At 42.6% G+C, this 27,446-nt stretch overlaps 1 protein-coding gene across 2 annotated transcripts in view; it reads left to right on the forward strand.

The window, feature by feature from the left end:
- Window positions 1-27,446, forward strand: part of GFRA1 (GDNF family receptor alpha 1) — a 204,632-nt gene that overhangs the window by 175,255 nt on the left and 1,931 nt on the right. For both annotated transcript variants that reach the window (XM_073354262.1, XM_073354261.1), the window contains one exon: window positions 27,039-27,092. In XM_073354262.1, coding sequence (XP_073210363.1) covers window positions 27,039-27,092 — 54 coding nt within the window. The remainder of the gene's footprint in view (window positions 1-27,038; window positions 27,093-27,446) is intronic.

Genomic DNA, 27,446 nt, shown 5'->3' on the forward strand with positions numbered 1-27,446 from the left:
TTGGCTGAATGAATGTTAAGAATATTATGGAGTTGAAAAGTCCTCCATTCAGGTATATGATGTTTTGTATTTCTTTTTTTTTTTCCTAGAAAAATGGGACAAATGACCTAATCTTACCTTCTCAAATGAAAATTGGTTTAGGATACAGCAACTCTCAAACATGCATCTTCATCACCTGTTCTCCACATACTCCAAAGCAAAACCTAATGAGCTATTAATGGCTTTGATTACAGTCCTCTTACCTAAACTGACAGATTCTGCAAAGTGATGGATGTTTTAACAGTGATCAGCATCTCTATCATATTACATCCTGGTCCCATGACCACATTTCCCCCTCCAGCACAAAGTTTGTAATCTTACTTCTGGAGTTCGAAATGTCCCCATCATACTGGCAGCCATAATGTACCAAGTACTAGAATGCCAGCCCTGAACAGTAATGTCCCTTTTTAAAGTGCTCTCTTATGCTATTGAAAAGATCCTCCCTTTTGAATAAAATGGAAGCAGAAGAAATCTCAACAGTAGTCATGGGGAAAATTACACTCTCAAGAAACAATAACCTGGATGAATCCTGTCTCTGTCTACGTGTTATCATTGCTTACCCATTAATTTCACCTTCCAATGACATGTACATCACCTCTCAATCCCAGATATTCTGCAACTCCCTTTTATCCCTTTTATCATTTCTACCCTTTCTCTATCTTTCTATCTCTTCAGCTGTTCTTCTCTTCTCCTTTCTCCTTGCAGCTCTCTTACTTTACCTTTGCGTATCAACTTAAGAAATCCGCCAGATCACACTATTATGAAATTCACTCCAGTGTTGAGGCTGGGTGCAGGACTCTCTGCACGCATGCCCCACATGGGAGCTATGTGTAAGGGTGGGTTGCTTGCTGAGTGGAAGCAGTGCTGTACCTGTGTAACACAGGAAGGGTCTCCACACCAGTGCTGGCTAGGCAAGCCTGGAGAACTAATCCCCTTGGGTCCAATCCTGCGCTGTTACACTGGTGTAGATTTGGACTAACTCCATTATTACAGTGATGTAAATTCTCTTTGGGTGTACTTTATAACAGAATGTTATTGTTTATAGACATGATATTTTGTATCTGTCCTTATTGCACCTATACGTAGCTTATTATAAAATAAACTTTAGAAAACAAAAGCCCTTGGTATTATACAGAGGATAAGATGAAAATTCTTTCATTAAACACAATAACAACATGGGAATAGTTTCCTTCCCATAACCAGCAGTAAATGAAAGAAATAGAGAGGAATCCATAAATGACTAAAATATAATAAAAACTTAAAAACAGTCATTCTAAGCTATACATTGAAATTATTGTCTCACACGCTGTAAAGGTAGCAGGGATAGATGCCTATATCTTCTTAGTAGTTGAGCCAGGTTTATAGGAGAGAAAATGAAACACAGCTTTTTAACCAAATTGGCTAACATACACTCTTAATAAAAAGCATTAATGCTAACAAAGATGTGAACATAAATATATTTTTATTCTGCTTTTAACCTGTCTGCTCATTTTACCTATAGTCTTCGGTGCACATTTACAATCAAGAACTGGAAATAAATCAATCTCTGTTATTCCCTACTGACCTTTTCTCCTATGACTTCTAATCAGCTGCCTCACCTGAATAATAGATCTCTGTATTGCCCTTAAACCATTCCACTCAACCACTTTTTTCAATCTATTATTCAGTTCTGGAACGTAAGATGCTGTCTCCCATTTTAGTCCCTCACCTTCAAAATCAATGGGAGTCCGAAGTGTTGTTTATTTTATTCTTTCCTTTGGAGAATAAGATCCTAAATATTTCATACAGGATCCTGGTACTAATCAGTGGACTGGCCTCAACCTATTCTATCACATGTTAAACCCTCCTGTGTGAGCCACAAGTAAACAGACTGTTGTGCATCATGCAGGCTTTTTTTGTAATAGGTTCACACAGCATGCATATCCTGAAGAATTATAGGATTATCCTTCCCTATAGGTTTTTGAAAACAACATTAGGTAGTCAGGGCACTAATTTACTAAGTGCTGTATTTTACTGTGTATTTCTTCTGTTAGAGAGTTGTTACCTTTTCAGAAGGCTCAACTTTGTGCTAATGGCCAGAAATTCCAAGTTAGAGGAGCAGAGTTACACACACATACGTTTGTGTGCACCTAATTGAGGCACGCCAATCTTTGATGTATGTGTGTGAATCAGGTATGTGCATATGGTGAGTTAGATGCCTAGATGATCATGTGCCATGACAAATAGCTGATTTGTGCAAGCATGTTGGGTAATTGAGCTTATAAACTAAGCATGCACAGATGAATGCAACACAGTTACAAGCATCTAACTCTGAAAACCTAACCCTAAAGTTGTGTCTTCAATTTGTATATACATGCAAAAATTTACAATAATCATATGCTAAACAAATGTTATTGTTCATTGTACTCTTTACTATTGGCCAAAATGTGATGGCATAAAAAAAAAGTTGAATGTGTATAAGTTAAATTCTTTAGGGTCTTTTGGGATTAATTGTTCTACATAAATGTAAATTTTATTTGTGCACTCGACTCATGTGCACCCTTAATGATCCAATTTTGCATACATTTGCATTCTTTTGCAGCAGGTTTGTGCGTGCAAGAAGCTATAGATGCAAATTTAGAGGGCATTTTTGAAAATTTAGCTTTTTTTTTTTTTTTTGGATACAGATATGAACCCTGATCAGCCTGTGGTATACTTGTCCCTGTTGCAGAATCATGTACTTATCAGGAGTCATCTGGCCCACAGATCATTGTAATGAAGATTTTGTTTGTGATTAGATGTGAGGATATAGTCATGATTATTGCAGATGAGGAATGAAGGTCATTATTTATAAATAGACAAAAGTGAACTGGTTCAGTTAAAATCAGCTCCACTCTATACCCAGAATGTGAGTTTAATGAGGGTAGTATACGGCTCAGGGATTGCTAATGGGCAAGGTCCTTTCACCGTTAGCTTGCTAGTCAAAATCCAGTCTAAACTGGTAATTAGCAACAGTTAGCATCTGAAGGCAGTTTGCTGGGTGGTCTGTGAGAGATGAATTTTGCTCCCTGGCAACTGAATTTGTGGTCAAGATCATGATTCATAACGGGCCTTAAGTATGCCAATGCCTAACTTTTAGGCACCTAGACAATCACAGGAACAACGCCGCGATCCACAAAGCCTCGGCTAGGTGTGTAGACTCCCTCTATGATGAATGGTGAGAGAGAGGCACCTGAGAATGTGGATCCACAAACTCAACATGATAGGCAGGAAACGGCTTATGCTAACCAATGGGAGAAGCCCGGGAAGATAGGCACTCCCCCACCTAATTTGTGTGCAGGGCCCAATCCAGTAGGCATGCTCAATTTCCACCTAGATCTACAGAAAATGGTTTGTGGGGAGTGCCTCCCTTATAACCTGTAGCCCAGTGGTTAGTGCACTCACCTGGAATATGGGAGACCTCTGGGTTGAGTCCCTACTCTGCCTGATGTGAAAAAGAGATCTGAGCAGGACTCTGCCACCTTTCAGCTAAGTGCTCTAACCACTGGGATACAGTCATCTCTCTTGCACATTTCATATTTAATTATTCAATTATTTAATTAAAATGGAACACCGTCACACGGAGAGATTGAGGAAGACCCCCATCAGAATATTTCATAAACTAGTGATTAGGACACTCCCCTGAGAGGTGCCAGATCCCTGCTGAAATCCCTTCACCTTATCAGGAGGAATGGGTCTCCCACATGCTGAGTGAGTGCTCTAACCATTGGGCTAAACATTATAAGGAAGATGGTCCTCCTTTCCCACAGCTGTTTTGTGTGAGTTAGGCAACCTCTGAGCACACCTACTGGACTGGGTCCCTTCTGTGAATTAGGCAGACGAATGCCTGTCTTTCCCTGGTCCATGGATTGCTTTGGGTCTTAGGTAGGAGATAGGTGCATGGGCACCTAAAGGGAGGCAGCAATTTGCATGCTGAGAGGCAGAAACGTAGACACCTAGGAAACTTTTACTGCAAAAATGTAATCACCGAGCAAGTTTAGGTGCCTAAAGGGGTAGCCGGCAGCCAGGCAGGAGTTCTGTGGATTGCAGTGGCACCTAAAACTGGGACTCCACCTCACCCCCAGATTTAGTAACCTAAGTACCTTTGTGGATCCAGGCCCAAGTGTCCACACTACAAAAACCACTGCTACACTTAGTAGTGCTTTTTTGGTAGTTTCAACAAAGAGGCCAAGGACTAAGCAGAGTACAGAGATTTGAACTACCAGCTGCACCCTCCGGCTCTGGGTCGAGACCGTTGTGCTGACTGTGGTGTACTTGACTCATGAATAAATTGAAGAGTTCATTCTCCACAGCTGTCAGTCAAACACTTACACGCACATACACACACACATACGTATATACACCTAAAACAAACACAAACAAATGCCTTAAAGTGAATTTTTTGGAAGATACAGAAATATGAGTTTCAGAGTAGCAGCCGTGTTAGTCTGTATCCGCGAAAAGAACAGGAGTACTTGTGGCACCTTAGAGACTAACCAATTTATTAGCGCATAAGCTTTCGTGGGCATCCAGTGAAGTGGGCTGTAGCCCACAAAAGCTTATGCTCTAATAAATTTCTTAGTCTCTAAGGTGTCACAAGTCCTCCTGTTCTTTCTGAGAAATATTAGTGTAGCTCCTGCACATTCAGGAAAACATTTGCCCCAACAATCCTTTAAACAAGGTCCTCTTCAGGTAGTCCACTCAAGTCTCCACTGCAGCATGTATGTGCTTGTAGAACTTTATAATTTCTACCTAAGCCTCACAAAAAGGTGTTAAAATTTGATGGTATATTGCACCTTCAAAGATTTACCTCCTAGAGGCCACCAAGGAATTACAAAATCTCTGAGCACATGAGATCTTTCCTGTCCTGCAAGAGCAGCGAATCTCAAAGACAGAGAAAGGAAGCTGGAAAGAAATATCCGAAACACTATGGGATTTTATAATCATATGCTCATAAATCCTTGGCCTCTCTGATGAGACTCACTGCCAGAAGTGACAATTAGTGCCATTTTTTACATGTCAAGTATCAGGGGGTAGCCGTGTTAGTCTGTATTCACAAAAACAACAAGGAGTCCAGTGGCACCTTAAAGACTAGCAGATATATTTGAGCATAAGCTTTTGTGGGTAAAAACCTCACTTCTTCAGATGCATCTGGAGAAGTGAGGTTTTTACCCACAAAAGCTTATGCTCAAATATATCTGTTAGTCTTTAAGGTGCCACCGGACTCCTTGTTATATTTATACATGGAACCTATGCAATATATTAGGATTTCTTGATTTATAATACTTATATTTTTCTGCATTACATTATTCTGCTTTAATACAAGCCTTCCATCGTTTCTCTGGATGATTTGGGCAATGAAACAAAACAGAATTATTTGCTGTGAACATAATTTTGCATAATCTGATAATTATTTGCATAATCTGATTATTATGGACTCATAATTTTCCAAAATGTGATGCATAATTGCTAAGAATTTAAAATGCCCATTCATTTTGATTGTATGCATGCATGTGTGTGTGCAGTGAGCGTTTTAGTTGTGGCAAAAAGTTAACTATGTTGTTAACTATGCACTTTTTTCCCCACAGCAAATTTGAGTAATAAACATAGCAGATACAGGTAGATGTTAGAAAGTTATAGAGGGTTTTATCCTGCTCCCGTATAAGTCAATGTAAAAACTCCTATTGACTTGCATGGTGTAAGATCAAACTCATAAAGAATATGGGAAATAGAAAATCAGAGTATAATTGTGCAAACTCCTACTCTCACAAATATTTCCCACTCACTCAAATAGCTCCATTGACTTCAGTGAGGCTGTTAGTATGAGAGAGGATTGTTCATGTGTAATAATGGATACAAAGTCCTTGGGGCGAAATCCTGGCCCACTGAAGTGAATAGAAGTGTTGCCATTTACTTCCGTGGGCCCAGGATTTCATCCCTGACTAAGGGCTCAGTCCTGCTCCCATTCAGGTAAAATGATCAAAGTCCTATTGACTCCAATGCGGGTAGGGTGATGCATATGTATGCATATAAGGCCACTTCACTGCCTGGCATTAGTATGAAATTACAAACTCCAAATACTGCAGGCATCCATTTTATAGTTTGTTACAAAGCTGACAGGGCAGCTCAAGGGACAGCTTAACTAATGGGAGGGCAGTTGATAGGACGTATTGGACTGATTTAACATTTTATTTTGTCCTCACTTAAATCCTTTGGAACATGAGTATATAGTAGAAAATAAAATGTTCACAAAGAGTATTAGCATGATATTAGTTTTACTTTCACGAATTAAAGTGAGCTAGGGATTTAATAACCCAGAACGCCAATGGTAAGTATGAATGCCTCGCCAGAAAATGATGCGGAAAGATTCACTGAAGGTAGCATTATTCTAATGAAAATAAGAACAAATTATTACAGTCAGCGCTGGTAGCCTAACACTTCCCATTTATAAGACCCTGTTTTCAACGGCTTATAACTTTGCCAAAACCTTACCTGCTTGGGCTGAAATTTTCTATGTTGGATTTTTGCTTCTGGCTGATTTTTTGTAATGTCTATTACCTTCTCACTGTCAGAAAGTGCAGGTTGTTCCTGTTTGTCTTACCTGGATAAGTTTTATTTCATTCTTTAAAAAGTTAATGTCCCCTCCTCCTCTATAATGAGTGATTTTATTCTGAATGGTATTTTCAATGCTAAAAAACAGTTTAAGTACCTAGCAAGTGCAACATGTTCACTAAGGCCCCAGCCCCGTAGTTGTCTGTGCCTAATTGCAGGCTTAGGGCCTTAAAGCTGGATGGAGAAAAAGTGCTTTAAATAAAAAAAAAGCATTTCTATGTCACCTCATGGGGGTAGATTGCTTGGGACCATAAATGCAAAATTCAACAGTTGTTCTAAATCATAGTTGCTCAAGATTGAATTCTTTTTATAAAGCAATCCCTAAATCATGTTGGTGATGTAATAAAACTTCACAACAGGGATAGTCACATAAGTACAGATGTAGCAAAACAAATATACTTGCATTCAGGTGTGTGCGCATTCACAGTTGCCAATTTTACCATATAGATAAGATTACCTTACTATCTGCAGTTTTCCCATATACTTCCCTATACTTACTATAGAAAATATCTTGAATGCTTTCATTTAATTATCTCAGGTTTTCTCCAAGGGAATTGTCAAGTTTTTAAAGTTGACCGCTATATTCTATGTGTGCGCACGCGTGCTCACATTACGTACTCATGCACATACACGATTTACTATATGGTTAATAAATGCAAAAATCCTCAATAATTTAGTCTGTTAAAAAAGACTCGGTCAGGAGGTTCTCTAGACAAATGTTTTTGACAATTCTTTTCCCTCTAACATTTCTGAGTGAATGTAGCGCTCAAGAAAGAAGCGCTAATATCCATTGCGTAAGCCTGGCATCATGCTGGAGAACAGCATCTTGCAGAAGCACGCCAAGAGCTGCTCAGCTCCCTCCACAGACAGATGTTCAAACAAGCCAGCTTGCTTTCTCCTCCTGGCTGCAGAAATGCAAGGTGCCTCGCCTCTGGTCCTGCTGCTGGAGGGTGGAGGCAACTCCCTGCCTCATTTTCCCACTCTGCCTCTCCCTCCATTGGCAGTGTACATATCCTATAGCCAGCCTTCGCAGGCAACCGGCGTGCTTCCCGACCCTGCTCTCTCAATGCAGCTAAATCCTGACCTGCTATGCCACTCCTAAGTTTTTCTTAAGCAGAGACTCCCAATTGTGAACAATCATATCAAACTGTGCAGAGATTCTGTGATAAATGTGAATGGGACCTTGCTTGTGCGTAGCACATTTAATGTGTAATCTCTCACAGGATATGTGGGTACCTTATGGGTTTACTGAAAGCAGGAGTATCACTAGTGCTTAGACATGTGGGGTGAAATCCTGGGCCCCAGTAAAGTCAATGGGTTCAGGATTTCAACCATGGAGTTTTTTATTTGTAATTAAAATACGACTGTGGCTTTTAAACAGGACTTTAATAGCTTTATATTCACTTTTGTTTTCTTTAACTGAATTACAGTGCACAATATCTAGATGCTACTTATAACTGGTATATAAGTCACTGAGTTGGTGGCGGTAGAGAATCACTGGGAAGATGGGTTTTAATAATAAAATCCCAAAGTACTAGATTTTGGATTACATGGTTTTCGGTGTTATAGCTGGGGGAGAAAACACCCAAGCAGCCTAAGTTGTTAGGCTATTAGGCTAGCAAAAGTTATTCTCCTTATGCTTTTTAGTATTCTGCTTTTCTTCTCTGCCTTTCTTAATGCAAACATGTTTGCTTGAGGCATATCCGTAAAAAGACAATATTAGGAATGTTCCATACTATCCCCTAAAAATAGGAAACAAGAATCTAGGGCTATATGAAGCCATTTAACTCAGATAAATGAGTGAGTGAAAAGGGAAGCAAACCCAGAACTAGTTACTATACCACCATGTAAGGTTAGATGTTCATGGTAAGTCATTTTTTGCAGACTAGTCTGTGTATTGCATTCTGTACTGTGCTCACTCAAAAACTAACTGCTTGAAAAGGTGTTTGAAGATCTGTGTACCTGGCCATGCACAGTCAGGAAGGATTTGTTTTCCACAGAATCCTGAGACAGGTATCTATCCTGTGGTCGCACAGCTCTTAGTTGCCTTACTCCTAAAACTTGAGCACACAAATTTCACTCAAACATAAACAGCACGATGCCCTGTGTGGAGGGGGAAAGGGAACTTTGCAGGTAATCTGCCTTCCCTGGCCTTTATGAACATTCTGTGCCCAAATAAGAGAGGGTTATAGAAATAAGCCATGTTTCAGCTGCCTATTGGCATGGGAATGCACACACATATAAAAAGACTCACTATGTATTTTGTAAGATACTTACCATGTATTTTGCTCCTAGCATTGAAGACTGATACCAAAAATGTTTTGGTAATATCTACCATTAAAATGTACTTACCATACAAAATGGGATGATACTGTTAGGCAAAATGACCACACATGAATTCATGCTCCGAGGTAGCATCTTTGGGGCTGATTCAGCAAAAAAAAAAGTCTGACTTCTTCATGGTGAGAGGTTTCAGAGTAGCAGCCGTGTTAGTCTGTATTCGCAAAAAGAAAAGGAGTACCCCTGGCACCTTAGAGACTAACAAATCTATTTCAGCATAAGCTTTCGTGAGCTACAGCTCACTTCATCGGATGCATCCGATGCATCCGATGAAGTGAGCTGTAGCTCACGAAAGCTTATGCTGAAATAGATTTGTTAGTCTCTAAGGTGCCAGGGGTACTCCTTTTCTTTTCATGGTGAGAATCTACAAAGCTTAAATAGCATTACACCAGGCTGTGAGGCACAGAATTCAGAATTATTGTATGCTGAATTAGATCCTTATTTTAGTATACTCTGCTTCTGACATGCACTTTGCTTGTTTTCCCCACTGAAAGTAATTTATATTGCAGCATACTATTGTATCACTGTACTAATAAGAAAATACTATTGACAAGTGTGATAGATGCAGCTAGCAGTTAGTGAGTGCAGAAGAGTTAAACTGATTGCATTTTTACACTCCGTGCATTTTTCTGTTTATTGTTTGTGTCCTGCTGTTAGGAAAATAGGTTGGTTGCATAGTAAATCTCTAATCAACACTAGAAAAGAACAAAAAGAACATGTAATGTCATTTGTTATGAATATTTCAGGAGTGGGGTCAGCCAGAGGATGTTTGAGGAGATTTCTTCTGCTCTTTTTTTTTTTAAAACCTTGTTAATATGCTTATCACTAGCCAAGAATTTGAAAGGATGGCAAAGCCACGCCCATTAAAATGACCTGAAAACAAGCATGAAATATATGTATCTGTCTTAGTTATAGCTACATTGCTTATCACCATAGTATCTAAGAAATGTGGCCGGTAAAGTACATATTCCCTCACGAAACCTGAAGACCAGACTATCAGAGAGGTACTGGTTTGCCGAATCAGCTGCTCATTCTGTGCCTCTGACTTTTCAGGCTGAGTACTCCATTGCTCCCTTCTTTTCCCAAATTAAAACTCACTTTGATTTGGAACAGTCCACCAGTGGATCTCTAGCGCACATTGAATACCCTATATGAACACTACATTGTATGTGAAACAAAATCACTGCACTGCAAGCCATAAAATAGGTGGCCTCCCAAGCTCAGACCCATGGGGTTGGGGGGGCTTGGGGAGCCCAAGCCACACCATCCACACTATTGTTTTCAGTGTGCTAACTCAAGCTGAGCTAGCGCAAGTCTGTCTGCCAGGCTGGGAGGCTTGCTCCCAGCTGTAATGTAGACATAGGCTACGTAGCAATGCCGCGTGCCTTTCAGGGAAACAGCTAGCTGCTCTGCTAGCTCTGGTTCTCCTTCCCCTCCAGGAAGAGCATCTATCAGCTCTCTGCTGGGCATGAGGTACTAGTTCTTTTCTGAAATGGCCTGAGAAGCTTTCCGTACCAACCAGATGTCTCAGGACATTGGCTTGGGCACAGTGCCTTAGAGGAAGCAGGGGAGTGGTTTAAAACCCTGAGACTGCCCAAGCTAAACTAAGACTCCTGATAGATGTGCGGCATAATGAAAATTTCATGAGACAGAGTTCACGGGTGTTCAAATTCTTAAATATGAATCTTTGCTTTTCTACCATAGTAACTAGGTTCTTTACAGAATTAAGGGGCACATTTTACAAAATATAAAAGGGTAACTCAGCACAAGACTGATGACAAAGACAAAACTGAGGCAGCTTCTTAAGACTGGCCAGCATTTCTGAGTCCAACCAAACAGGAGTTTCTTACAAAGCCACAGTTATCAGTCAACCCATCTCAAACCTTCTTAATCGTTCCTTGTGGGATGGGCTTTAAGAACTGTAGTTAAAGTTACTGCTTGTTTTTATAGTAACAAAAGGAAAAGGTGTACAGTAATTTGGAGGGGTTTTAGATCAGTGAGTCAATTACTTGTAACTATTCATTCTACAGTCCGCAACAGATTACAGCTGAATGCATGAATCGTTAGCAGATTTGATTTTAGCCGGTAACACAGATCCCAGACCTCTTTTCTTGAGAATTTTTTTTAAACTTCATTTCCATTGATTTTTTTACGAGCCGAATCCTGCTCTCATTTCAGTCAGTGAAAAAAATCTCATGAACATTCTTATGGCAGGCTCAGGCCTTATATGAAGCCTGAAAATAAGTCTAATTTTGAAATATGCAGGAGAACCTCAGAGTTACAAACCCCTCAGGAATGGAGGTTGTTTGTAACTCTGAAATGTTCATAACTCTGAACTAAATGTTCTTTCAAAAGTTTACAACTGAACATCGACTTAATACAGCTTTGAAACTTTACGATGCAGAAGAAAAATTCTGCTTTTAAACTATCTTGATTTAAATAAAACAAGCACAGAAACAATTTCCTACCTAGTCAAATCCATTTTTAAACTGTTCCCTTTATTTTTTGTTGTTAGTTTACATTTAACACAGCACTGTATTGTATTTGCTTTTGTCTCTGCTGCCTGACTGTGTATTTCCAATCCAAATGGGGTGTGTGGATGACTGATCAGTTTGTAACTCTGGTGTTTGTAGCTCCGAAGTTCTACTGTAGCCTTATTAGCAAAAACAACAAGGAGTCCTTGTGGCACCTTAGAGACTAACAAATTTATTTGGGCATAAGTTTTTGTGGGCTATAACCCACTTCATCAGATGTATGGAGTGAAAAATACAGTAGGCAGGTATAAATATACAGCACATGAAAAGATGGGAGTTGCCTTACCAAGTGAGGACTCAGTGCTAACGAGGACAATTCAATCAGGTTGGATGTGGCCCATTCCCAATAGCTGACAAGAAGGTGAGAGTATCAACAGAGGGAAAATTATTTTTTATAGTGACCCAGCCACTCCCAGTATCTATTCAGGCCTAATTTGATGGTGTCAAGTTTGCAAATTAATGTGTTTTATTTTATCTTTACTCTGACTGAAAGGCTGCTTTTAATACCTTAGGGACAAACCCTGTTACCGGTGTACCAGGCATGGAATTACACTGTCCTGAGGGGTTCTTTGAGACTTGGGCTTGGGATGGCATCTACAGTAGCCTATATAAGACACACCTGTATTCCCCCAAATCCTCCTGCATCTTAAGGTACAGAATTTCCCCTGCCAGAACTTCACTCTACAGCTTGCAAGGGATGCGAGCCTCTTTATCTTGTATAAGATTTGGGGCTATTTTATAGATAAACAGATAATGGGGCTCCACATCATTTTTCATTTTTGTGTGTGAGTGCGTGTGCATCAAGACCATCAGTAGTGTCTGAGTCCTGACTTGGCTCCCCAGGTGAAGCACTCCTTTCCTGTGAAGCACAGCACCATCCATTGTTTTGTGTTCTTTGCTCTTTGTGCCTAAGAGTCGGGCAGGAAGGATTTTCCCTTTAGGATGTAATTACTGATATAAGCTTCCCATAGTGCACTCTTCTGCCTACAGGTTCTTTCCCTACTTCCCCTCCCCCCCAAAATTACTTGTGATTTAGTGATACACTATTGTATTATAGTAGTGCAGCCTATGCCAGTATTTCCATTAGAACCCATTTTTTCAGGTTTATAATTCAGCAGTAAAAATCCACTCTTCCAATTTGAAACTTGGCAGATAATGTCTCAGCCTGGAAGCTAATTTTTTTCCTGCAAATCCCCCTCTCCCTGCTCCCCAAAAAAGAAGGTGTAGTGTTGTTTTATTTTGAATTACAGACACTATCCCTTACACTTTGAAGGGAGAAAAGGCCACTTTAAAATACTTTTTTAAAATCCAAAGGAAGAAGGAACTTCTGTTCTATTTGAAGCAGGTGAATAAATGTATTAATTGTTGTTAAAATGGTCCTCATTAAATATATAGATAACTGTTCCCAAATTAAAGCTAGTGAATGATGATCAAAATTATTGAAAAGCTTTTGTTGATTTTGGATTCTACCTGATAATTGTTGATTTCACCTAAAAACAGTTGTTTTCTAAAATGCAGTTATACTTTCTGTGCTGCACTGGTTATGTTGCTTTTCAAGATGAATGTAATGGAAGAGGAACACGACCTTGTTCTCTCTTTTCATTTTGAGAGCTATATTAAGTCTTAAGAAAAGATAAAATGTAATCCTTGGTATACAGCAGCAGCTAATTAGAAATAGTAATGTCCTAAATGGTACAGTATTCTGTAACCCAAGCCAGGCATAGCTACTAGGAAACACACATGGGCAGTAGACAGAAGCTTGTATAAGGACTTGGATATCTAGCACATAGCAAGGAGGTAGGAAATATCAACGAAGGCCTTCCACAATTTATACTGTAAAACCCAAAGATATCATCCTTTGTTCTTTGGATCTCCACTTTCCCATTTGACTCAGTGGAAGGATGTGCTGAAAAAGAAATGCAAGATTAGGCTTTACTTTGGTTTCTCCTTGCTTGTCATGTTTCCCCTTGCGGCAAGCCAAAGAGGAGTGAAATCAGAATTGCTGTCACCAGAGAAAGTAATTTCTAATCTGGTCAAGTAGTACTCAAAATTCACTGCCAGAGTTTTATTTTTTCATCTAGAGGCTAGACTCACAAAAGGACTTAGGTGCCTACCTGCCACTTTCGGTGCCTGAATCCCAGAATCGGGCCCCACTGGGATTGACAAAAACCTCAGCTGCTGCTGCTGAACCCTGTAGGTGCCAAAACTTGCTCTGCACTGAAATTTTTGAGGTAAAAGTTCAGTAGGTGCCTGTGTTTCTGCCTCCGCACATATGCACTGCAACCCCACACCTAAGCCCCAGAACAATGCATGGACAGGGGATCTTCTCCATAACGCCCCTGTGGGACCCGACCCAGTAACCATGCTCAGAACTCACCTACTGAATTGGGCCCCTACAGACAAGTTAACAGAAAATGAGAAGGAGGATGATGTCCCTAATAACTTTTAGCCTGGTGGTTAGGATACACACCTGAGACGTTGGAGACCTCTGATTCCAGTCCCCTCTCTGCCTGACGGGGAAACAGGATTTGAACAGGGATCTGCCACCTCACGGGTGAGTGCCCTAACTACTGGGCCATAGGATATTCTGATGAGGGGCCCCCTCAGGTTCTCCTGTTGAAGCTCTTCCAGTGTAGATAAATTGAGGAGGGGAAAGGAGAGAGAGAGAGAATGACTATATCATTTGGTGATTGGAGCACTCACTTGTGAGGTGGGGCACCTGGATTCAGTCCCCCTGATCGTCTGACTTCAGGTTGATTTATAGTTACATTCCTTAAAGGAAATAAATGTTGTTCTGTTTGCATAATCTGGGAACTTTCCAGAACAGGCTTTGTGGCTGTAGCACAACACAGAAATTAATATATTTTTATTTTAAAATATTTTTATTGGTCATCTTAACATCTAGGTACAATTCTATTAGCAAAAGTAAAACACTTCAAAATATAGTATATTTTTTCCTAACTGTTAAGAATACACTGGTCAAAGTCCATATTTTCTAGTTAAGATGTACTAGTGTTAGTTAATATTAACAAAAAGCATGATCATACTCCATTTTTCTCTACTAGGATCATATGTGTCTTTTACATAGACCCTTGATTACTGACTTAATTTATATGTAAAAAGAAAAGGAGGACTTGTGGCACCTTAGAGACTAACCAATTTATTTGAGCATAAGCTTTCGAGAGCTACAGCTCACTTCATCGGATGCATACTGTGGAAAATACAGAAGATGTTCTTATACATACAAACCATGAAAAAATGGGTGTTTATCACTACAAAAGGTTTTCTCTCCCCCCACCCCACTCTCCTGCTAGTAATAGCTTATCTAAAGTGATCACTCTCCTTACAATGTGTATGACAATTGAGATGGGCCATTTCCAGCACAAATCCAGGTTTTCTCCCCCGCCCACCCCTTTTCCACACACACAAACCCACTCTCCTGTTGGTAATAGCTTATTTAAAGTGATCATTCTCCTTACAATGTGTATGATAGTCAAGGTGGGCCATTTCCAGCACAAATCCAGGTTCCCCCCCCTCCCGCCCCTTTTCCATACACACAAACCCACTCTCCTGTCGGTAATAGCTTATTTAAAGTGATCATTCTCCTTACAATGTGTATGATAGTCAAGGTGGGCCATTTCCAGCACAAATCCAGGGTTTAACAAGAACGTCTGAGGAACGGGGGGCAGGGGAGAGGTGTAGGAAAAAACAAGGGGAAATAGGTTACCTTGCATAATGACTTAGCCACTCCTAGTCTCTATTCAAGCCTAATTTAACCGTATCCAATTTGCAAATGAATTCCAATTCGGCAGTCTCTTGCTGGAGTCTGGATTTGAAGTTTTTCTGTTGTAATATCGCAACGTTCATGTCTGTAATCGCGTGACCAGAGAGATTGAAGTGTTCTCCGAGTGGTTTGTGAATGTTATAATTCTTGACATCTGATTTGTGTCCATTTATTCTTTTACGTAGAGACTGTCCAGTTTGACCAATGTACATGGCAGAGGGACATTGCTGGCACATGATGGCATATATCACATTGGTAGATGTGCAGGTGAACGAGCCTCTGATAGTGTGGCTGATGTTATTAGGCCCTGTGATGGTGTCCCCTGAATACATATGTGGGCACAGTTGGCAACGGGCTTTGTTGCAAGGATAGGTTCCTGGGTTAGTGGTTCTGTTGTGTGGTATGTGGTTGCTGGTGAGTATTCGCTTCAGGTTGGGGGGCTGTCTGTAGGCAAGGACTGGCCTGTCTCCCAAGATTTGTGAGAGTGTTGGGTCATCCTTCAGGATAGGTTGTAGATCCTTAATAATGCGTTGGAGGGGTTTTAGTTGGGGGCTGAAGGTGACGGCTAGTGGCGTTCTGTTATTTCCTTTGTTAGGCCTGTCCTGTAGTAGGTGACTTCTGGGAACTCTTCTGGCTCTATGAGCTGTAGCTCACGAAAGCTTATGCTCAAATAAATTGGTTAGTCTCTAAGGTGCCACAAGTACACCTTTTCTTTTTGCGAATACAGACTAACACGGCTGTTACTCTGAAACCTGTCATTATGCAAGGCACTGCATTTAGCCGTATGGAGTGGAAATCTATCAACTGCATGAAAAAACTTGTACAGATACAGACAGACATCATCTTCCTTTCCAAATGCAAACAGATGGACATCGTACCAAAAGGACTGAAGGTAAAAAATCCATTACAATCTACATACCACACAGACTATGCTGACAGCTTGTGCCACACGCTCTCAAAGAAACTGCGGAACCACCTGATCAACATCCTACACAGCAAACAGGGAAAGATTAAGAATGAGCTCTCAAAAATGGATACTCTCATAAAAAAACAACCTTCCACACAAACTTCCTCGTGGCTGGACTTTGCGAAAACTAGACAAGCCATTTACAACACACACTTTGCTTCTCTACAAAAGAAAAAGGACACTAAACTTTCTAAACTACTACATGCCACAAGGGGCCACAGCAATGGTTCCCTCAACCCACCCAGCAATATTGTTAACCTATCCAACTATACTCTTAGCCCAGCAGAAGCAGCTGTCCTATCTTGGGGCCTCTCCTTCTGCCCCTCCACCCCCACGAACATGATACAGTTCTGTGGTGACCTAGAATCCTATTTTCGATGTCTCTGGCTCAAGGAATATTTCCAACACACTTCTGAACAACATACTAATCCACAGAGACCTTCCTACCAACACTACAAAAAGAAGGATTCTAGATGGTCTCCTCCTGAAAGTCGAGACAGCACACTGGACTTCTACATAGAGTGCTTCCACCGACATGCACGGGCTGAAATTGTGGAAAAGCAGCATCACTTGCCCCACAACCTCAGCTGTGCAGAACACAATGCCATCCACAGCCTCAGAAACAACTCTGACATCATAATCTAAAAGGCTGACAAAGGAGGTGCTGTCGTCATCATGAATAGGTCGGAATATGAACAAGAGGCTGCTCGGCAGCTCTCCAACACCACTTTCTACAAGCCATTACCCTCTGATCCCACTGAGAGTTACCAAAAGAAACTACAGCATTTGCTCAAGAAACTCCCTGAAAAAGCACAAGATCAAATCCGCACAGACACACCCCTGGAACCTCGACCTGGGATATTCTATCTACTACCCAAGATCCATAAATCTGGAAATCCTGGGCGCCCCATCATCTCAGGCATTGGCACCCTGACAGCAGGATTGTCTGGCTATGTAGATTCCCTCCTCAGGCCCTACGATACCAGCACTCCCAGCTACCTTCGAGACACCACTGACTTCCTGAGGAAACTACAATCCATCGGTGATCTTCCTGAAAACACCATCCTGGCCACTATGGATGTAAAAGCCCTCTACACCAACATTCCACACAAAGATGGACTACAAGCCATCAAGAACACTATCCCCAATAATGTCACAGCTAACCTGGTGGCTGAACTTTGTGACTTTGTCCTTACCCATAACTATTTTACATTTGCGGACAATTTATACCTTCAAATCAGCAGTACTGCTATGGGTACCCGCATGGTCCCACAGTATGCCAACATTTTTTTATGGCTGACTTAGAACAACGCTTCTTCAGCTCTCGTCCCCTAACGCCCCTACTCTACTTGTGCTATATTGATGACATCTTCATCATCTGGACCCATGGAAAAGAAGCCCTTGAGGAATTCCACCATGATTTCAACAATTTCCATCCCACCATCAACCTCAGCCTGGTCCAGTCCACACAAGAGATCCACTTCCTGGACACTACAGTGCTAATAAACGATGCTCACATAAACACCACCCTATACCGGAAACCTACTGACCGCTATTCCTACCTACATGCCTCCAGCTTTCACCCTGACCACCCCCACTCTCAACTCTAGGGTACAGATGTGGGGACCTGCATGAAAAACCTCCTAAGCTTATCTTTACCAGCTTAGGTCAAAACTTCCCCAAGGTACAAAATATTCCACCCTTTCTCCTTGGACTGGCCGCTACCACCACCAAACTAATACTGGTTACTGGGGAAGAGCTGTTTGGACACGTCTTTCCCCCCAAAATACTTCCCAAAACCTTGCACCCCACTTCCTGGACAAGGTTTGGTAAAAAGCCTCACCAATTTGCTTAGGTGACTACAGACCCAGACCCTTGGATCTTAAGAACAATGAACAATCCTCCCAACACTTGCACCCCCCCCTTTCCTGGGAAATGTTGGATAAAAAGCCTCACCAATTTGCATAGGTGACCACAGACCCAAACCCTTGGATCTGAGAACAATGAAAAAGCATTCAGTTTTCTTACAAGAAGACTTTTAATAAAAATAGAAGTAAATAGAAATAAAGAAATCCCCCCTGTAAAATCAGGATGGTAGATACCTTACAGGGTAATTAGATTCAAAACATAGAGAACCCCTCTAGGCAAAACCTTAAGTTACAAAAAAGATACACAGACAGAAATAGTTATTCTATTCAGCACAATTCTTTTCTCAGCCATTTAAACAAATCATAATCTAACACCTACCTAGCTAGATTACTTACTTAAAGTTCTAAGACTCCATTCCTGGTCTATCCCCGGCCAAGACAGAATGTAGACAGACACACAGACCCTTTGTTTTTCTCCCTCCTCCCAGCTTTTGAAAGTATCTTGTCTCCTCATTGGTCATTTTGGTCAGGTGCCAGCGAGGTTACCTTTAGCTTCTTAACCCTTTACAGGTGAGAAGAGCTTTCCCCTGGCCAGGAGGGATTTCAAAGGGGTTTACCCTTCCCTTTATATTTATGACACGCCCCCCCCAAATCTCAGCTAGGGTGAAACATTGGCTGGGATTTCTTCCTGGAGCTCTAGGAAAAACAGAGTTAATAAGACACATGCATCTCTAAATATACTACCAAGTACATAAAGACTAACAATATTTTCTACATCTCAAGGACGATTTTAACCAGTTGATTCTGGGAAACTTTCACGGGAGAGTGCATCAGCCACTTTGTTAGAAGCTCCTGAGATGTGTTGGATGTTGAAATCAAAAACTTGGAGAGTAAACTCCACCGAAGAAGTTTTTTGTTAGTTTTTTTGACGGAGTGAAGCCACTTCAGTGCAGCATGGTCGGTTTGCAGGTGGAAACGCCGTCCCCAAACATATGGGCGTAGCTTTTCCAGAGCGTAGACAATGGCGTAACATTCTTTTTCAGTGACTGTCCAGTTGTTTTCCCTCTCAGACAGTTTTTTGCTGAGAAACACTACAGGGTGAAATTCTTGATCAGGTCCTTTCTGCATTAAAACTGCTCCCACACCACGCTCGGACGCATCTGTGGTTACTAGGAACGGTTTGTCAAAGTCTGGGGCCCTTAGTACAGGGTCAGACATGAGTGTCGCTTTAAGCTTGTTAAAGGCCTTCTGACACTTTTCGGTCCACTGAACAGCACTTGGCTGTTTCTTTTTGGTTAGGTCTGTCAGTGGGGCGGCGATTTGGCTGTAGTGCGGTACAAATCGTCTGTAATAACCGGCCAAGCCTAAAAAGGATTGAACTGTTTCTTTGACTTTGGGACAGGCCACTTTTGGATAGCATCCACTTTGGCCTGTAGGGGGCTGATAGTTCCTTGACCCACCTGGTGTCCAAGGTAAGTCACTCTGTTTAGGCCTATTTAACACTTCTTAGCCTTAACGGTTAGTCCTGCCTCCCTTATGTGCTCAAGGACCTTTTGTAGATGTTCCAGGTCGTCTGCCCAGGAATCCGAAAATATGGCCACATCGTCAAGGTAGGCGACTGCATATTCTCCTAATCCTGCTAGGAGACCATCTACAAGTCTTTGGAAAGTGGCGGGTGCATTTCGCAGCCCGAAAGGGAGTACATTAAATTCATACAGCCCGAGATGTGTGGTGAAGGCTGACCTTTCCTTGGCAGATTCATCTAGCGGTACCTGCCAGTACCCCTTGGTTAAGTCCAAGGTAGAGATGAATTGGGCCCATCCCAGTTTCTCAAATAGTTCATCTGTGCGTGGCATTGGATAGTTGTCTGGGCGAGTTACAGCATTTAGCTTATGGTAGTCCACACAAAAACGTATTTCCCCATCTGGTTTGGGAACTAGAACCACTGGAGATGCCCATGCACTTTCAGAGGGGCGGATTACACCCATCTGTAACATATCCTGGATCTCCCGTTCTATAGCAGTTTTAGCTTGAGGAGACACCCGGTAAGGTTGGACCCTAATTGGGTGAGCATTACCTGTGTCAATGGAGTGGTATGCCCGTTCAGTCAGTCCTGGGGTGGCTGAGAACGTTAACACGTAGCTAGTGCACAGCTCCTGGATCTGCTGTCGCTGCATATGCCCAAGGGTCATGGAGAGGTTCACCTCTTCCACACCACCAGCACATTTCCCTTCGTAGTAGACACCTTCAGGCCACTCAGCGTCGTCTCCTCCCTGGGCTGTAAACTGACAAACCTTTAATTCTCTGGAATAAAAGGGCTTTAGAGAATTAATATGGTACACCTTAGGCTTTCGGTTGGAGGTGGGGAATGCTATGAGATAATTAACAGCTCCCAGGCGCTCCTGGACCGTGAATGGCCCTTCCCACGATGCTTCCATTTTATGGGCCTGGAGCGCCTTTAAGACCATGACCTGGTCTCCTACTTTGAAGGAACGCTCTCTGGCATGTTTATCATACCAGGCTTTTTGCTCTTTTTGAGCATCCTGTAAGTTTTCTCTAGCAAGGGCTAAAGAGGTTCGGAGGGTGTTTTGTAGGTTGGTTACAAAGTCCAGAATGTTAGTTCCTGGAGAAGGTGTAAATCCCTCCCATTGCTGCTTCACCAACTGCAATGGCCCCTTAACCTCACGGCCATATACAAGTTCAAATGGGGAAAACCCTAAACTGGGGTGTGGTACAGCTCTGTAGGCAAAGAGCAACTGCTGCAACACTAGGTCCCAATCATTGGAGTGCTCATTTACGAATTTACGTATCATGGCCCCCAAAGTTCCATTAAACTTCTCCACCATGCCATTTGTTTGATGGTGGTAAGGAGTGGCAACCACGTGATTTACCCCATGAGGTTCCCAAAGGTTTTCCATAGTTCCTGCCAGGAAATTAGTCCCTGCATCTGTGAGGATGTCGGAGGGCCAACCTACCCTGGCAAAAATGTCTGCTAGTGCCTGGCACACACTTTTAGCCCTGGTGTTGCTTAGAGCTACTGCTTCCGGCCATCGGGTGGCAAAATCCATGAAAGTCAGTATGTACTGCTTTCCTCTGGGTGTCTTTTTCGGAAAAGGACCCAGAATATCCACAGCTACTCGCTGAAATGGAACTTCAATGATGGGGAGTGGCTGGAGAGGGGCTTTGACCTGGTCTTGGGGTTTTCCCACTCTTTGGCACACCTCACAAGACTGGACATAGGTAGAAACATCCTTGCCCATTCCGTCCCAGTGGAATGACCCCCCCAAACGGTCTTTGGTCCTGTTCACCCCAGCATGGCCACTAGGGTGATCATGGGCTAAGCTCAAGAGCTTGGCCCGGTATTTAGTTGGAACTACCAACTGTCTCTGAGGATGCCAGTCTTCCTGGTGTCCACCAGAAAGAGTTTCCTTGTATAAAAGTCCTCTTTCTACAACAAACCTGGATTGATTAGAAGAGCTGAGAGGCGGTGGGTTGCTCCGTGCCGCCGTCCAAGCTCTCTGGAGGCTTTCATCTGCTTCCTGTTCGGTCTGGAACTGTTCCCTTGATGTTGGAGACATCAGTTCCTCATTGGATTGTGGACCTAGGCTTGGTCCCTCTGGAAGCGATATAGGGGATGGAGCTGTTTCTGTTGACTGTGAACTGCTCTCTGCTGGTGCACTATGTTGGGATTCAGGCTCCGGCTGAGCCTCTTGTGTAGGGTTATCGGCTGCTGCAAGTTCAGGTTCGGTGGGGCCCTCTGGTGTTGAGGTTGCAAGTACTGGATTCAGTGCTGAGACTGGGTCTGGTGTTGGTTGTTCGGCTGGTTCCGGTTCTGGGACTGGTTCCGTCTGGGTCTCTGGGACGGGATCCACTACTGCTGTTGCATTAGCCTGGGGTCTGGGTCCATCACCTTTGACCGGGTCCTGATAGAAGTTTCTGGAACAGAGCTAGGCCTCACGGCTTGTTTAGCCTGGCTGCGGGTGACCATTCCCACCCTCTTGGCCTGCTTCACATGACTGGCCAAGTCTTCCCCCAACAGCATGGGGATGGGATAATCATCATAGACTGCAAAAGTCCACGTTCCTGACCAGCCCTTGTACTGGACAGGCAACTGGGCTGTAGGCAAATTGAAAGAGTTGGACTTGAAGGGTTGAATCGTCACTTGGATCTCTGGGTTGATTAAATTGGGGTCCACTAAGAAAGCATGGATAGCTGACACTTGTGCTCCGGTGTCCCTCCACGCGGTGACCTTCTTCCTGCCCACACTCACAGTTTCCCTCCACTCCAAGGGTATCTGGGAGGTATCTGGGCCTGCGGACCTCTGGTGTGATTCCGGTGCAATGAACTGTAATCTGTTGGGGTTCTTGGGGCAGTTGGCCTTTACATGCCCCAGCTCATTACATTTAAAACATCGTCCAGCTGATGGGTCACGGGGCGAGGTGGGTTGCTAGAAAATGGGGTGGTGGGACGATAAGGGGTCTGGAGGTTTCTTTGGGAGGTAGGTGGGGCCTTGGGCGGCCCCCGGTAATAGGGTGTGGTCTGGGGTTGTCCCTTCTGGTCTCCGCTCCAACTGCGACCAGTTTTCTTCTTCTTTGCCACCTCCACCCATCTGGCTCCAATCTCTCCTGCCTCGATTACAGTTTTGGGCTTCCCGTCTAGGATGTATCTTTCTATTTCCTCAGGAACACCCTCTAAGAATTGTTCCATTTGCATTAGGAAGGGCAAATTTTCTGGAGATTCAACACTTGCTCCTGATATCCAGGCATCCCAATGTTTCACAATGTGGTAGGCATGTTGGGTAAATGACACGTCTGGTTTCCACCTTAGGGCTCTGAACCTCCGACGAGACTGCTCGGGTGTTATCCCCATTCTGACTCTCGCCTTGGATTTAAACAGTTCATACTTGTTCATGTGTTCTTTAGGCATTTCAGCTGCCACCTCAGCTAAGGGTCCACTGAGCTGCGGCCTCAACTCTATCACGTATTGGTCAGTAGAGATGTTGTACCCAAGGCAGGCCTTTCAAAGTTTTCTAGGAAGGCCTCAGTATCATCGCCTGCCTTGTAGGTGGGGAACTTTCTGGGATGGGAAGTGGTACTTGGAGAAGGATTACTAGGGTTTGTTGGGATATTCTGCTGAGCCTTTATCTTCTCCACCTCCTCCACATGCTTCCTCTCTTTTTCCTTCTCCTCCAGTTCTTTGGCCCTTGCTTCCATAGCTCTCCTGTGAGCAGCCGCTTGGTGTTGTTCTGCCTCCCTTTCTTGTTCCTTCTTCAGCTGCATGAGTTCCATCTGTCTTTCATGTTCCCTTTGTTTTTCCGCAGCTTGAAATCTGGCTAATTCCAGCTTGTGTCGAGCCGTGGATTTTGTCATTCTAACCTCTCTGTTTTAACTAACTTTACACTCAAGGTTTAGAAATAAACAAAACTTGGCTGTAAAATTTGGCTGTGCTGGAATAGAATACCTATTCTCTGATATTGATTGTCAGCCTCCAGAAAAAGACAATTCCCTTATCTCTGCTCTGGGCCCAAATCAAAGCAAAAAACCTCCAACTACTTGGAAAACTGCTCACCAGCAGCCCAACGGAAAAAAAAAATTCCTTTTCAAACCTGTGCTCCTTGTAAAACAAAAAAATCAAAATCCTAAAAATAAACAACCCTGCCACTTTTGTCTCCAGGCAAATGGGTAGAACACCCCCCTCCCTATTTACTTGTAGGGAAAAAAAAAACTCTGGGTTGGAAGACTGTGAATTTCCCTGCAGGAGTTAAGTACCCTGCCTCCAGGCAAAGAAAACCTGCAATTCACAAAGCTAATCCCCTTTTGTCTCAGCTCTGGCTCCAAAGCAGAGAGAAAACAAGCTGCTTTTCCAGCAGCTCCAAAGGAAAAAAAAATTCCTTTTTAAAATCTGTATTTCTAGTTCAAAAAATCTCAACTGGATATCAAATTGATTTCAGGTTAATCCCACCACTATGCCACCATGTCAAGGTTCCTCCCCCACTCTGAACTCTAGGGTACAGATGTGGGGACCTGCATGAAAAACCTCCTAAGCTTATCTTTACCAGCTTAGGTCAAAACTTCCCCAAGGTACAAAATATTCCACCCTTTGTTCTTGGACTGGCCGCTACCACCACCAAACTAATACTGGTTACTGGGGAAGAGCTGTTTGGATGCATCTTTCCCCCCAAAATACTTCCCAAAACCTTGCACCCCACTTCCTGGACAAGGTTTGGTAAAAAGCCTCACCAATTTGCCTAGGTGACTACAGACCCAGACCCTTGGATCTTAAGAACAATGAACAATCCTCCCAATACTTGCACCCCCCCTTTCCTGGGAAATGTTGGATAAAAAGCCTCACCAATTTGCATAGGTGACCACAGACCCAAACCCTTGGATCTGAGAACAATGAAAAAGCATTCAGTTTTCTCACAAGAAGACTTTTAATAAAAATAGAAGTAAATAGAAATAAAGAAATCCCCCCCTGTAAAATCAGGATGGTAGATACCTTACAGGGTAATTAGATTCAAAACATAGAGAACCCCTCTAGGCAAAACCTTAAGTTACAAAAAAGATACACAGACAGAAATAGTTATTCTATTCAGCACAGTTCTTTTCTCAGCCATTTAAAGAAATCATAATCTAACACATACCTAGCTAGATTACTTACTAAAAGTTCTAAGACTCCATTCCTGGTCTATCCCCGGCCAAGACAGAATGTAGACAGACACACAGACCCTTTGTTTTTCTCCCTCCTCCCAGCTTTTGAAAGTATCTTGTCTCCTCATTGGTCATTTTGGTCAGGTGCCAGTGAGGTTACCTTTAGCTTCTTAACCCTTTACAGGTGAGAGGAGATTTCCCCTGGCCAGGAGGGATTTCAAAGGAGTTTACCCTTCCCTTTATATTTATGACACTACAGTGCTAATAAACGATGCTCACGTAAACACCACCCTATACCGGAAACCTACTGACCGCTATTCCTACCTACATGCCTCCAGCTTTCACCCTGACCACACCACACGATCCATCATCTACAGCCAAGCTCTGCAATACAACCGCATTTGCTCCAACCCCTCAGACAGAGACAAACACCTACAAGATCTCTATCAAGCATCCTTACAACTACAATACCCACCTGCGGAAGTGAAGAAACAGATTGATAGAGCCCGAAGAGTTCCCAGAAATCACCTACTACAGGACAGGCCTAACAAAGGAAATAACAGAACGCCACTAGCCGTCACCTTCAGCCCCCAACTAAAACCCCTCCAACGCATTATTAAGGATCTACAACCTATCCTGAAGGATGACCCAACATTCTCACAAATCTTGGGAGACAGGCCAGTCCTTGCCTACAGACAGCCCCCCAACCTGAAGCAAAAACTCACCAGCAACCACATACCACACAACAGAACCACTAACCCAGGAACCTATCCTTGCAACAAAGCCCGTTGCCAACTGTGCCCACATATCTATTCAGGGGACACCATCACAGGGCCTAATAACATCAGCCACACTATCAGAGGCTCATTCACCTGCACATCTACCAATGTGATATATGCCATCATGTGCCAGCAAGGCCCCTCTGCCATGTACATTGGTCAAACTGGACAGTCTCTACGTAAAAGAATAAATGGACACAAATCAGATGTCAAGAATTATAACATTCACAAACCACTCGGAGAACACTTCAATCTCTCTGGTCACGCGATTACAGACATGAACGTTGCAATATTACAACAGAAAAACTTCAAATCCAGACTCCAGAGAGAGACTGTTGAATTGGAATTCATTTGCAAATTGGATACAGTTAAATTAGGCTTGAATAGAGACTAGGAGTGGCTAAGTCATTATGCAAGGTAACCTATTTCCCCTTGTTTTTTCCTACACCCCTCCCCTGCCCCCCATTCCTCAGACGTTCTTGTTAAACCCTGGATTTGTGCTGGAAATGGCCCACCTTGACTATCATACACATTGTAAAGAGAGTGATCACTTTAGATAAGCTTTTACCAACAGGAGAGTGGGTTTGTGGGAGGTGGTGGGGAGAAAACCTGGATTTGTGCTGGAAAATGGCCCACCTTGATTATCATACACATTGTAAAGAGAGTGATCACTTTAGATAAGCTATTACCAGCAGGAGAGTGGGGTGGGGGGAGAGAAAACCTTTTGTAGTGGTAAACACCCATTTTTTCATGGTTTGTATGTATAAGAACATCTTCTGTATTTTCCACAGTATGCATCTGATGAAGTGAGCTGTAGCTCACGAAAGCTTATGCTCAAATAAATTGGTTAGTCTCTAAGGTGCCACAAGTACTCCTTTTCTTTTTGCGAATACAGACTAACACAGCTGTTACTCTGAAACCAGTTTATATGTGGGCATTTCTGTGGCCCTCATCACAGTATTAGCTGAGTGCCTTATGCCCTTATTCTTACTGGCTTTTTCAAAATCTGTATTTTAAATTCACAGCGGGGATTAAAACTGCAAGGGCTTGTCTACGCGGAGATTTAATGCGCCGTAAACCAGGCTGTAAATCTGCAGTGCACTAGTTTGCCACGCACTCACTGGGCCTGTGGACCCGTCTACTGCACATTAAAAGTTCCTTTGTGTGTTTTGATGAACTACCATTTGAAATATAATGGCTAGCTATTGGGCTGTAGAGTCACACCCCGTCTTGCCAACCACTAAGGCTCTATGTAGACAAGCACTGAGATTATATTGTTACTTCAAGACTGTTGTTTTACTATTTGTTCTTCATTCCTACTCATTTATTATAGAGGCATGTTAACATGAAACAGAACAATCAAGAAAAGATTATTCAAACAGAAATATCCATATTACGTGTATAAATATAGATATATACTGTGTAACTTCTGCATTTGTCTATATAGGCACAGAAGCGGAAATCCAATGAATCTGTAGACACAGAACTCTGTCTTAATGAGGTAAGAATGTGGACCGTATCACAGTAGCACTTTATTTTTCATAATACAAATATCAATCTGAAATGTCATAATCCAGGACCCAATCCTGAACTCTTTCCTCAGACAAAAGTCCCATCAATATCATCATGGCTGGGTACCAAGTTATCATAATAAAGGGAGTTTTGCCTGAGTGAGGAGCTCAGGATTGGGTACAAAGTGGCTGCTACCCTGGTACCATACAGTGGTGAGATAATTACATTTTAATTCCTACACAGTTGTTGGGATTCCCTCCGAGACCTCTTTCCACTTGGCTTCCCAAAAACTGATTTTGCAGGTCAAATAGTAATTAGTGTTGCACCTAGGAAGTGTAATTAG

The sequence above is a fragment of the Lepidochelys kempii genome, chromosome 7 (assembly GCF_965140285.1).
Source record: "Lepidochelys kempii isolate rLepKem1 chromosome 7, rLepKem1.hap1, whole genome shotgun sequence".
NCBI lineage: Eukaryota > Metazoa > Chordata > Testudines > Cheloniidae > Lepidochelys > Lepidochelys kempii.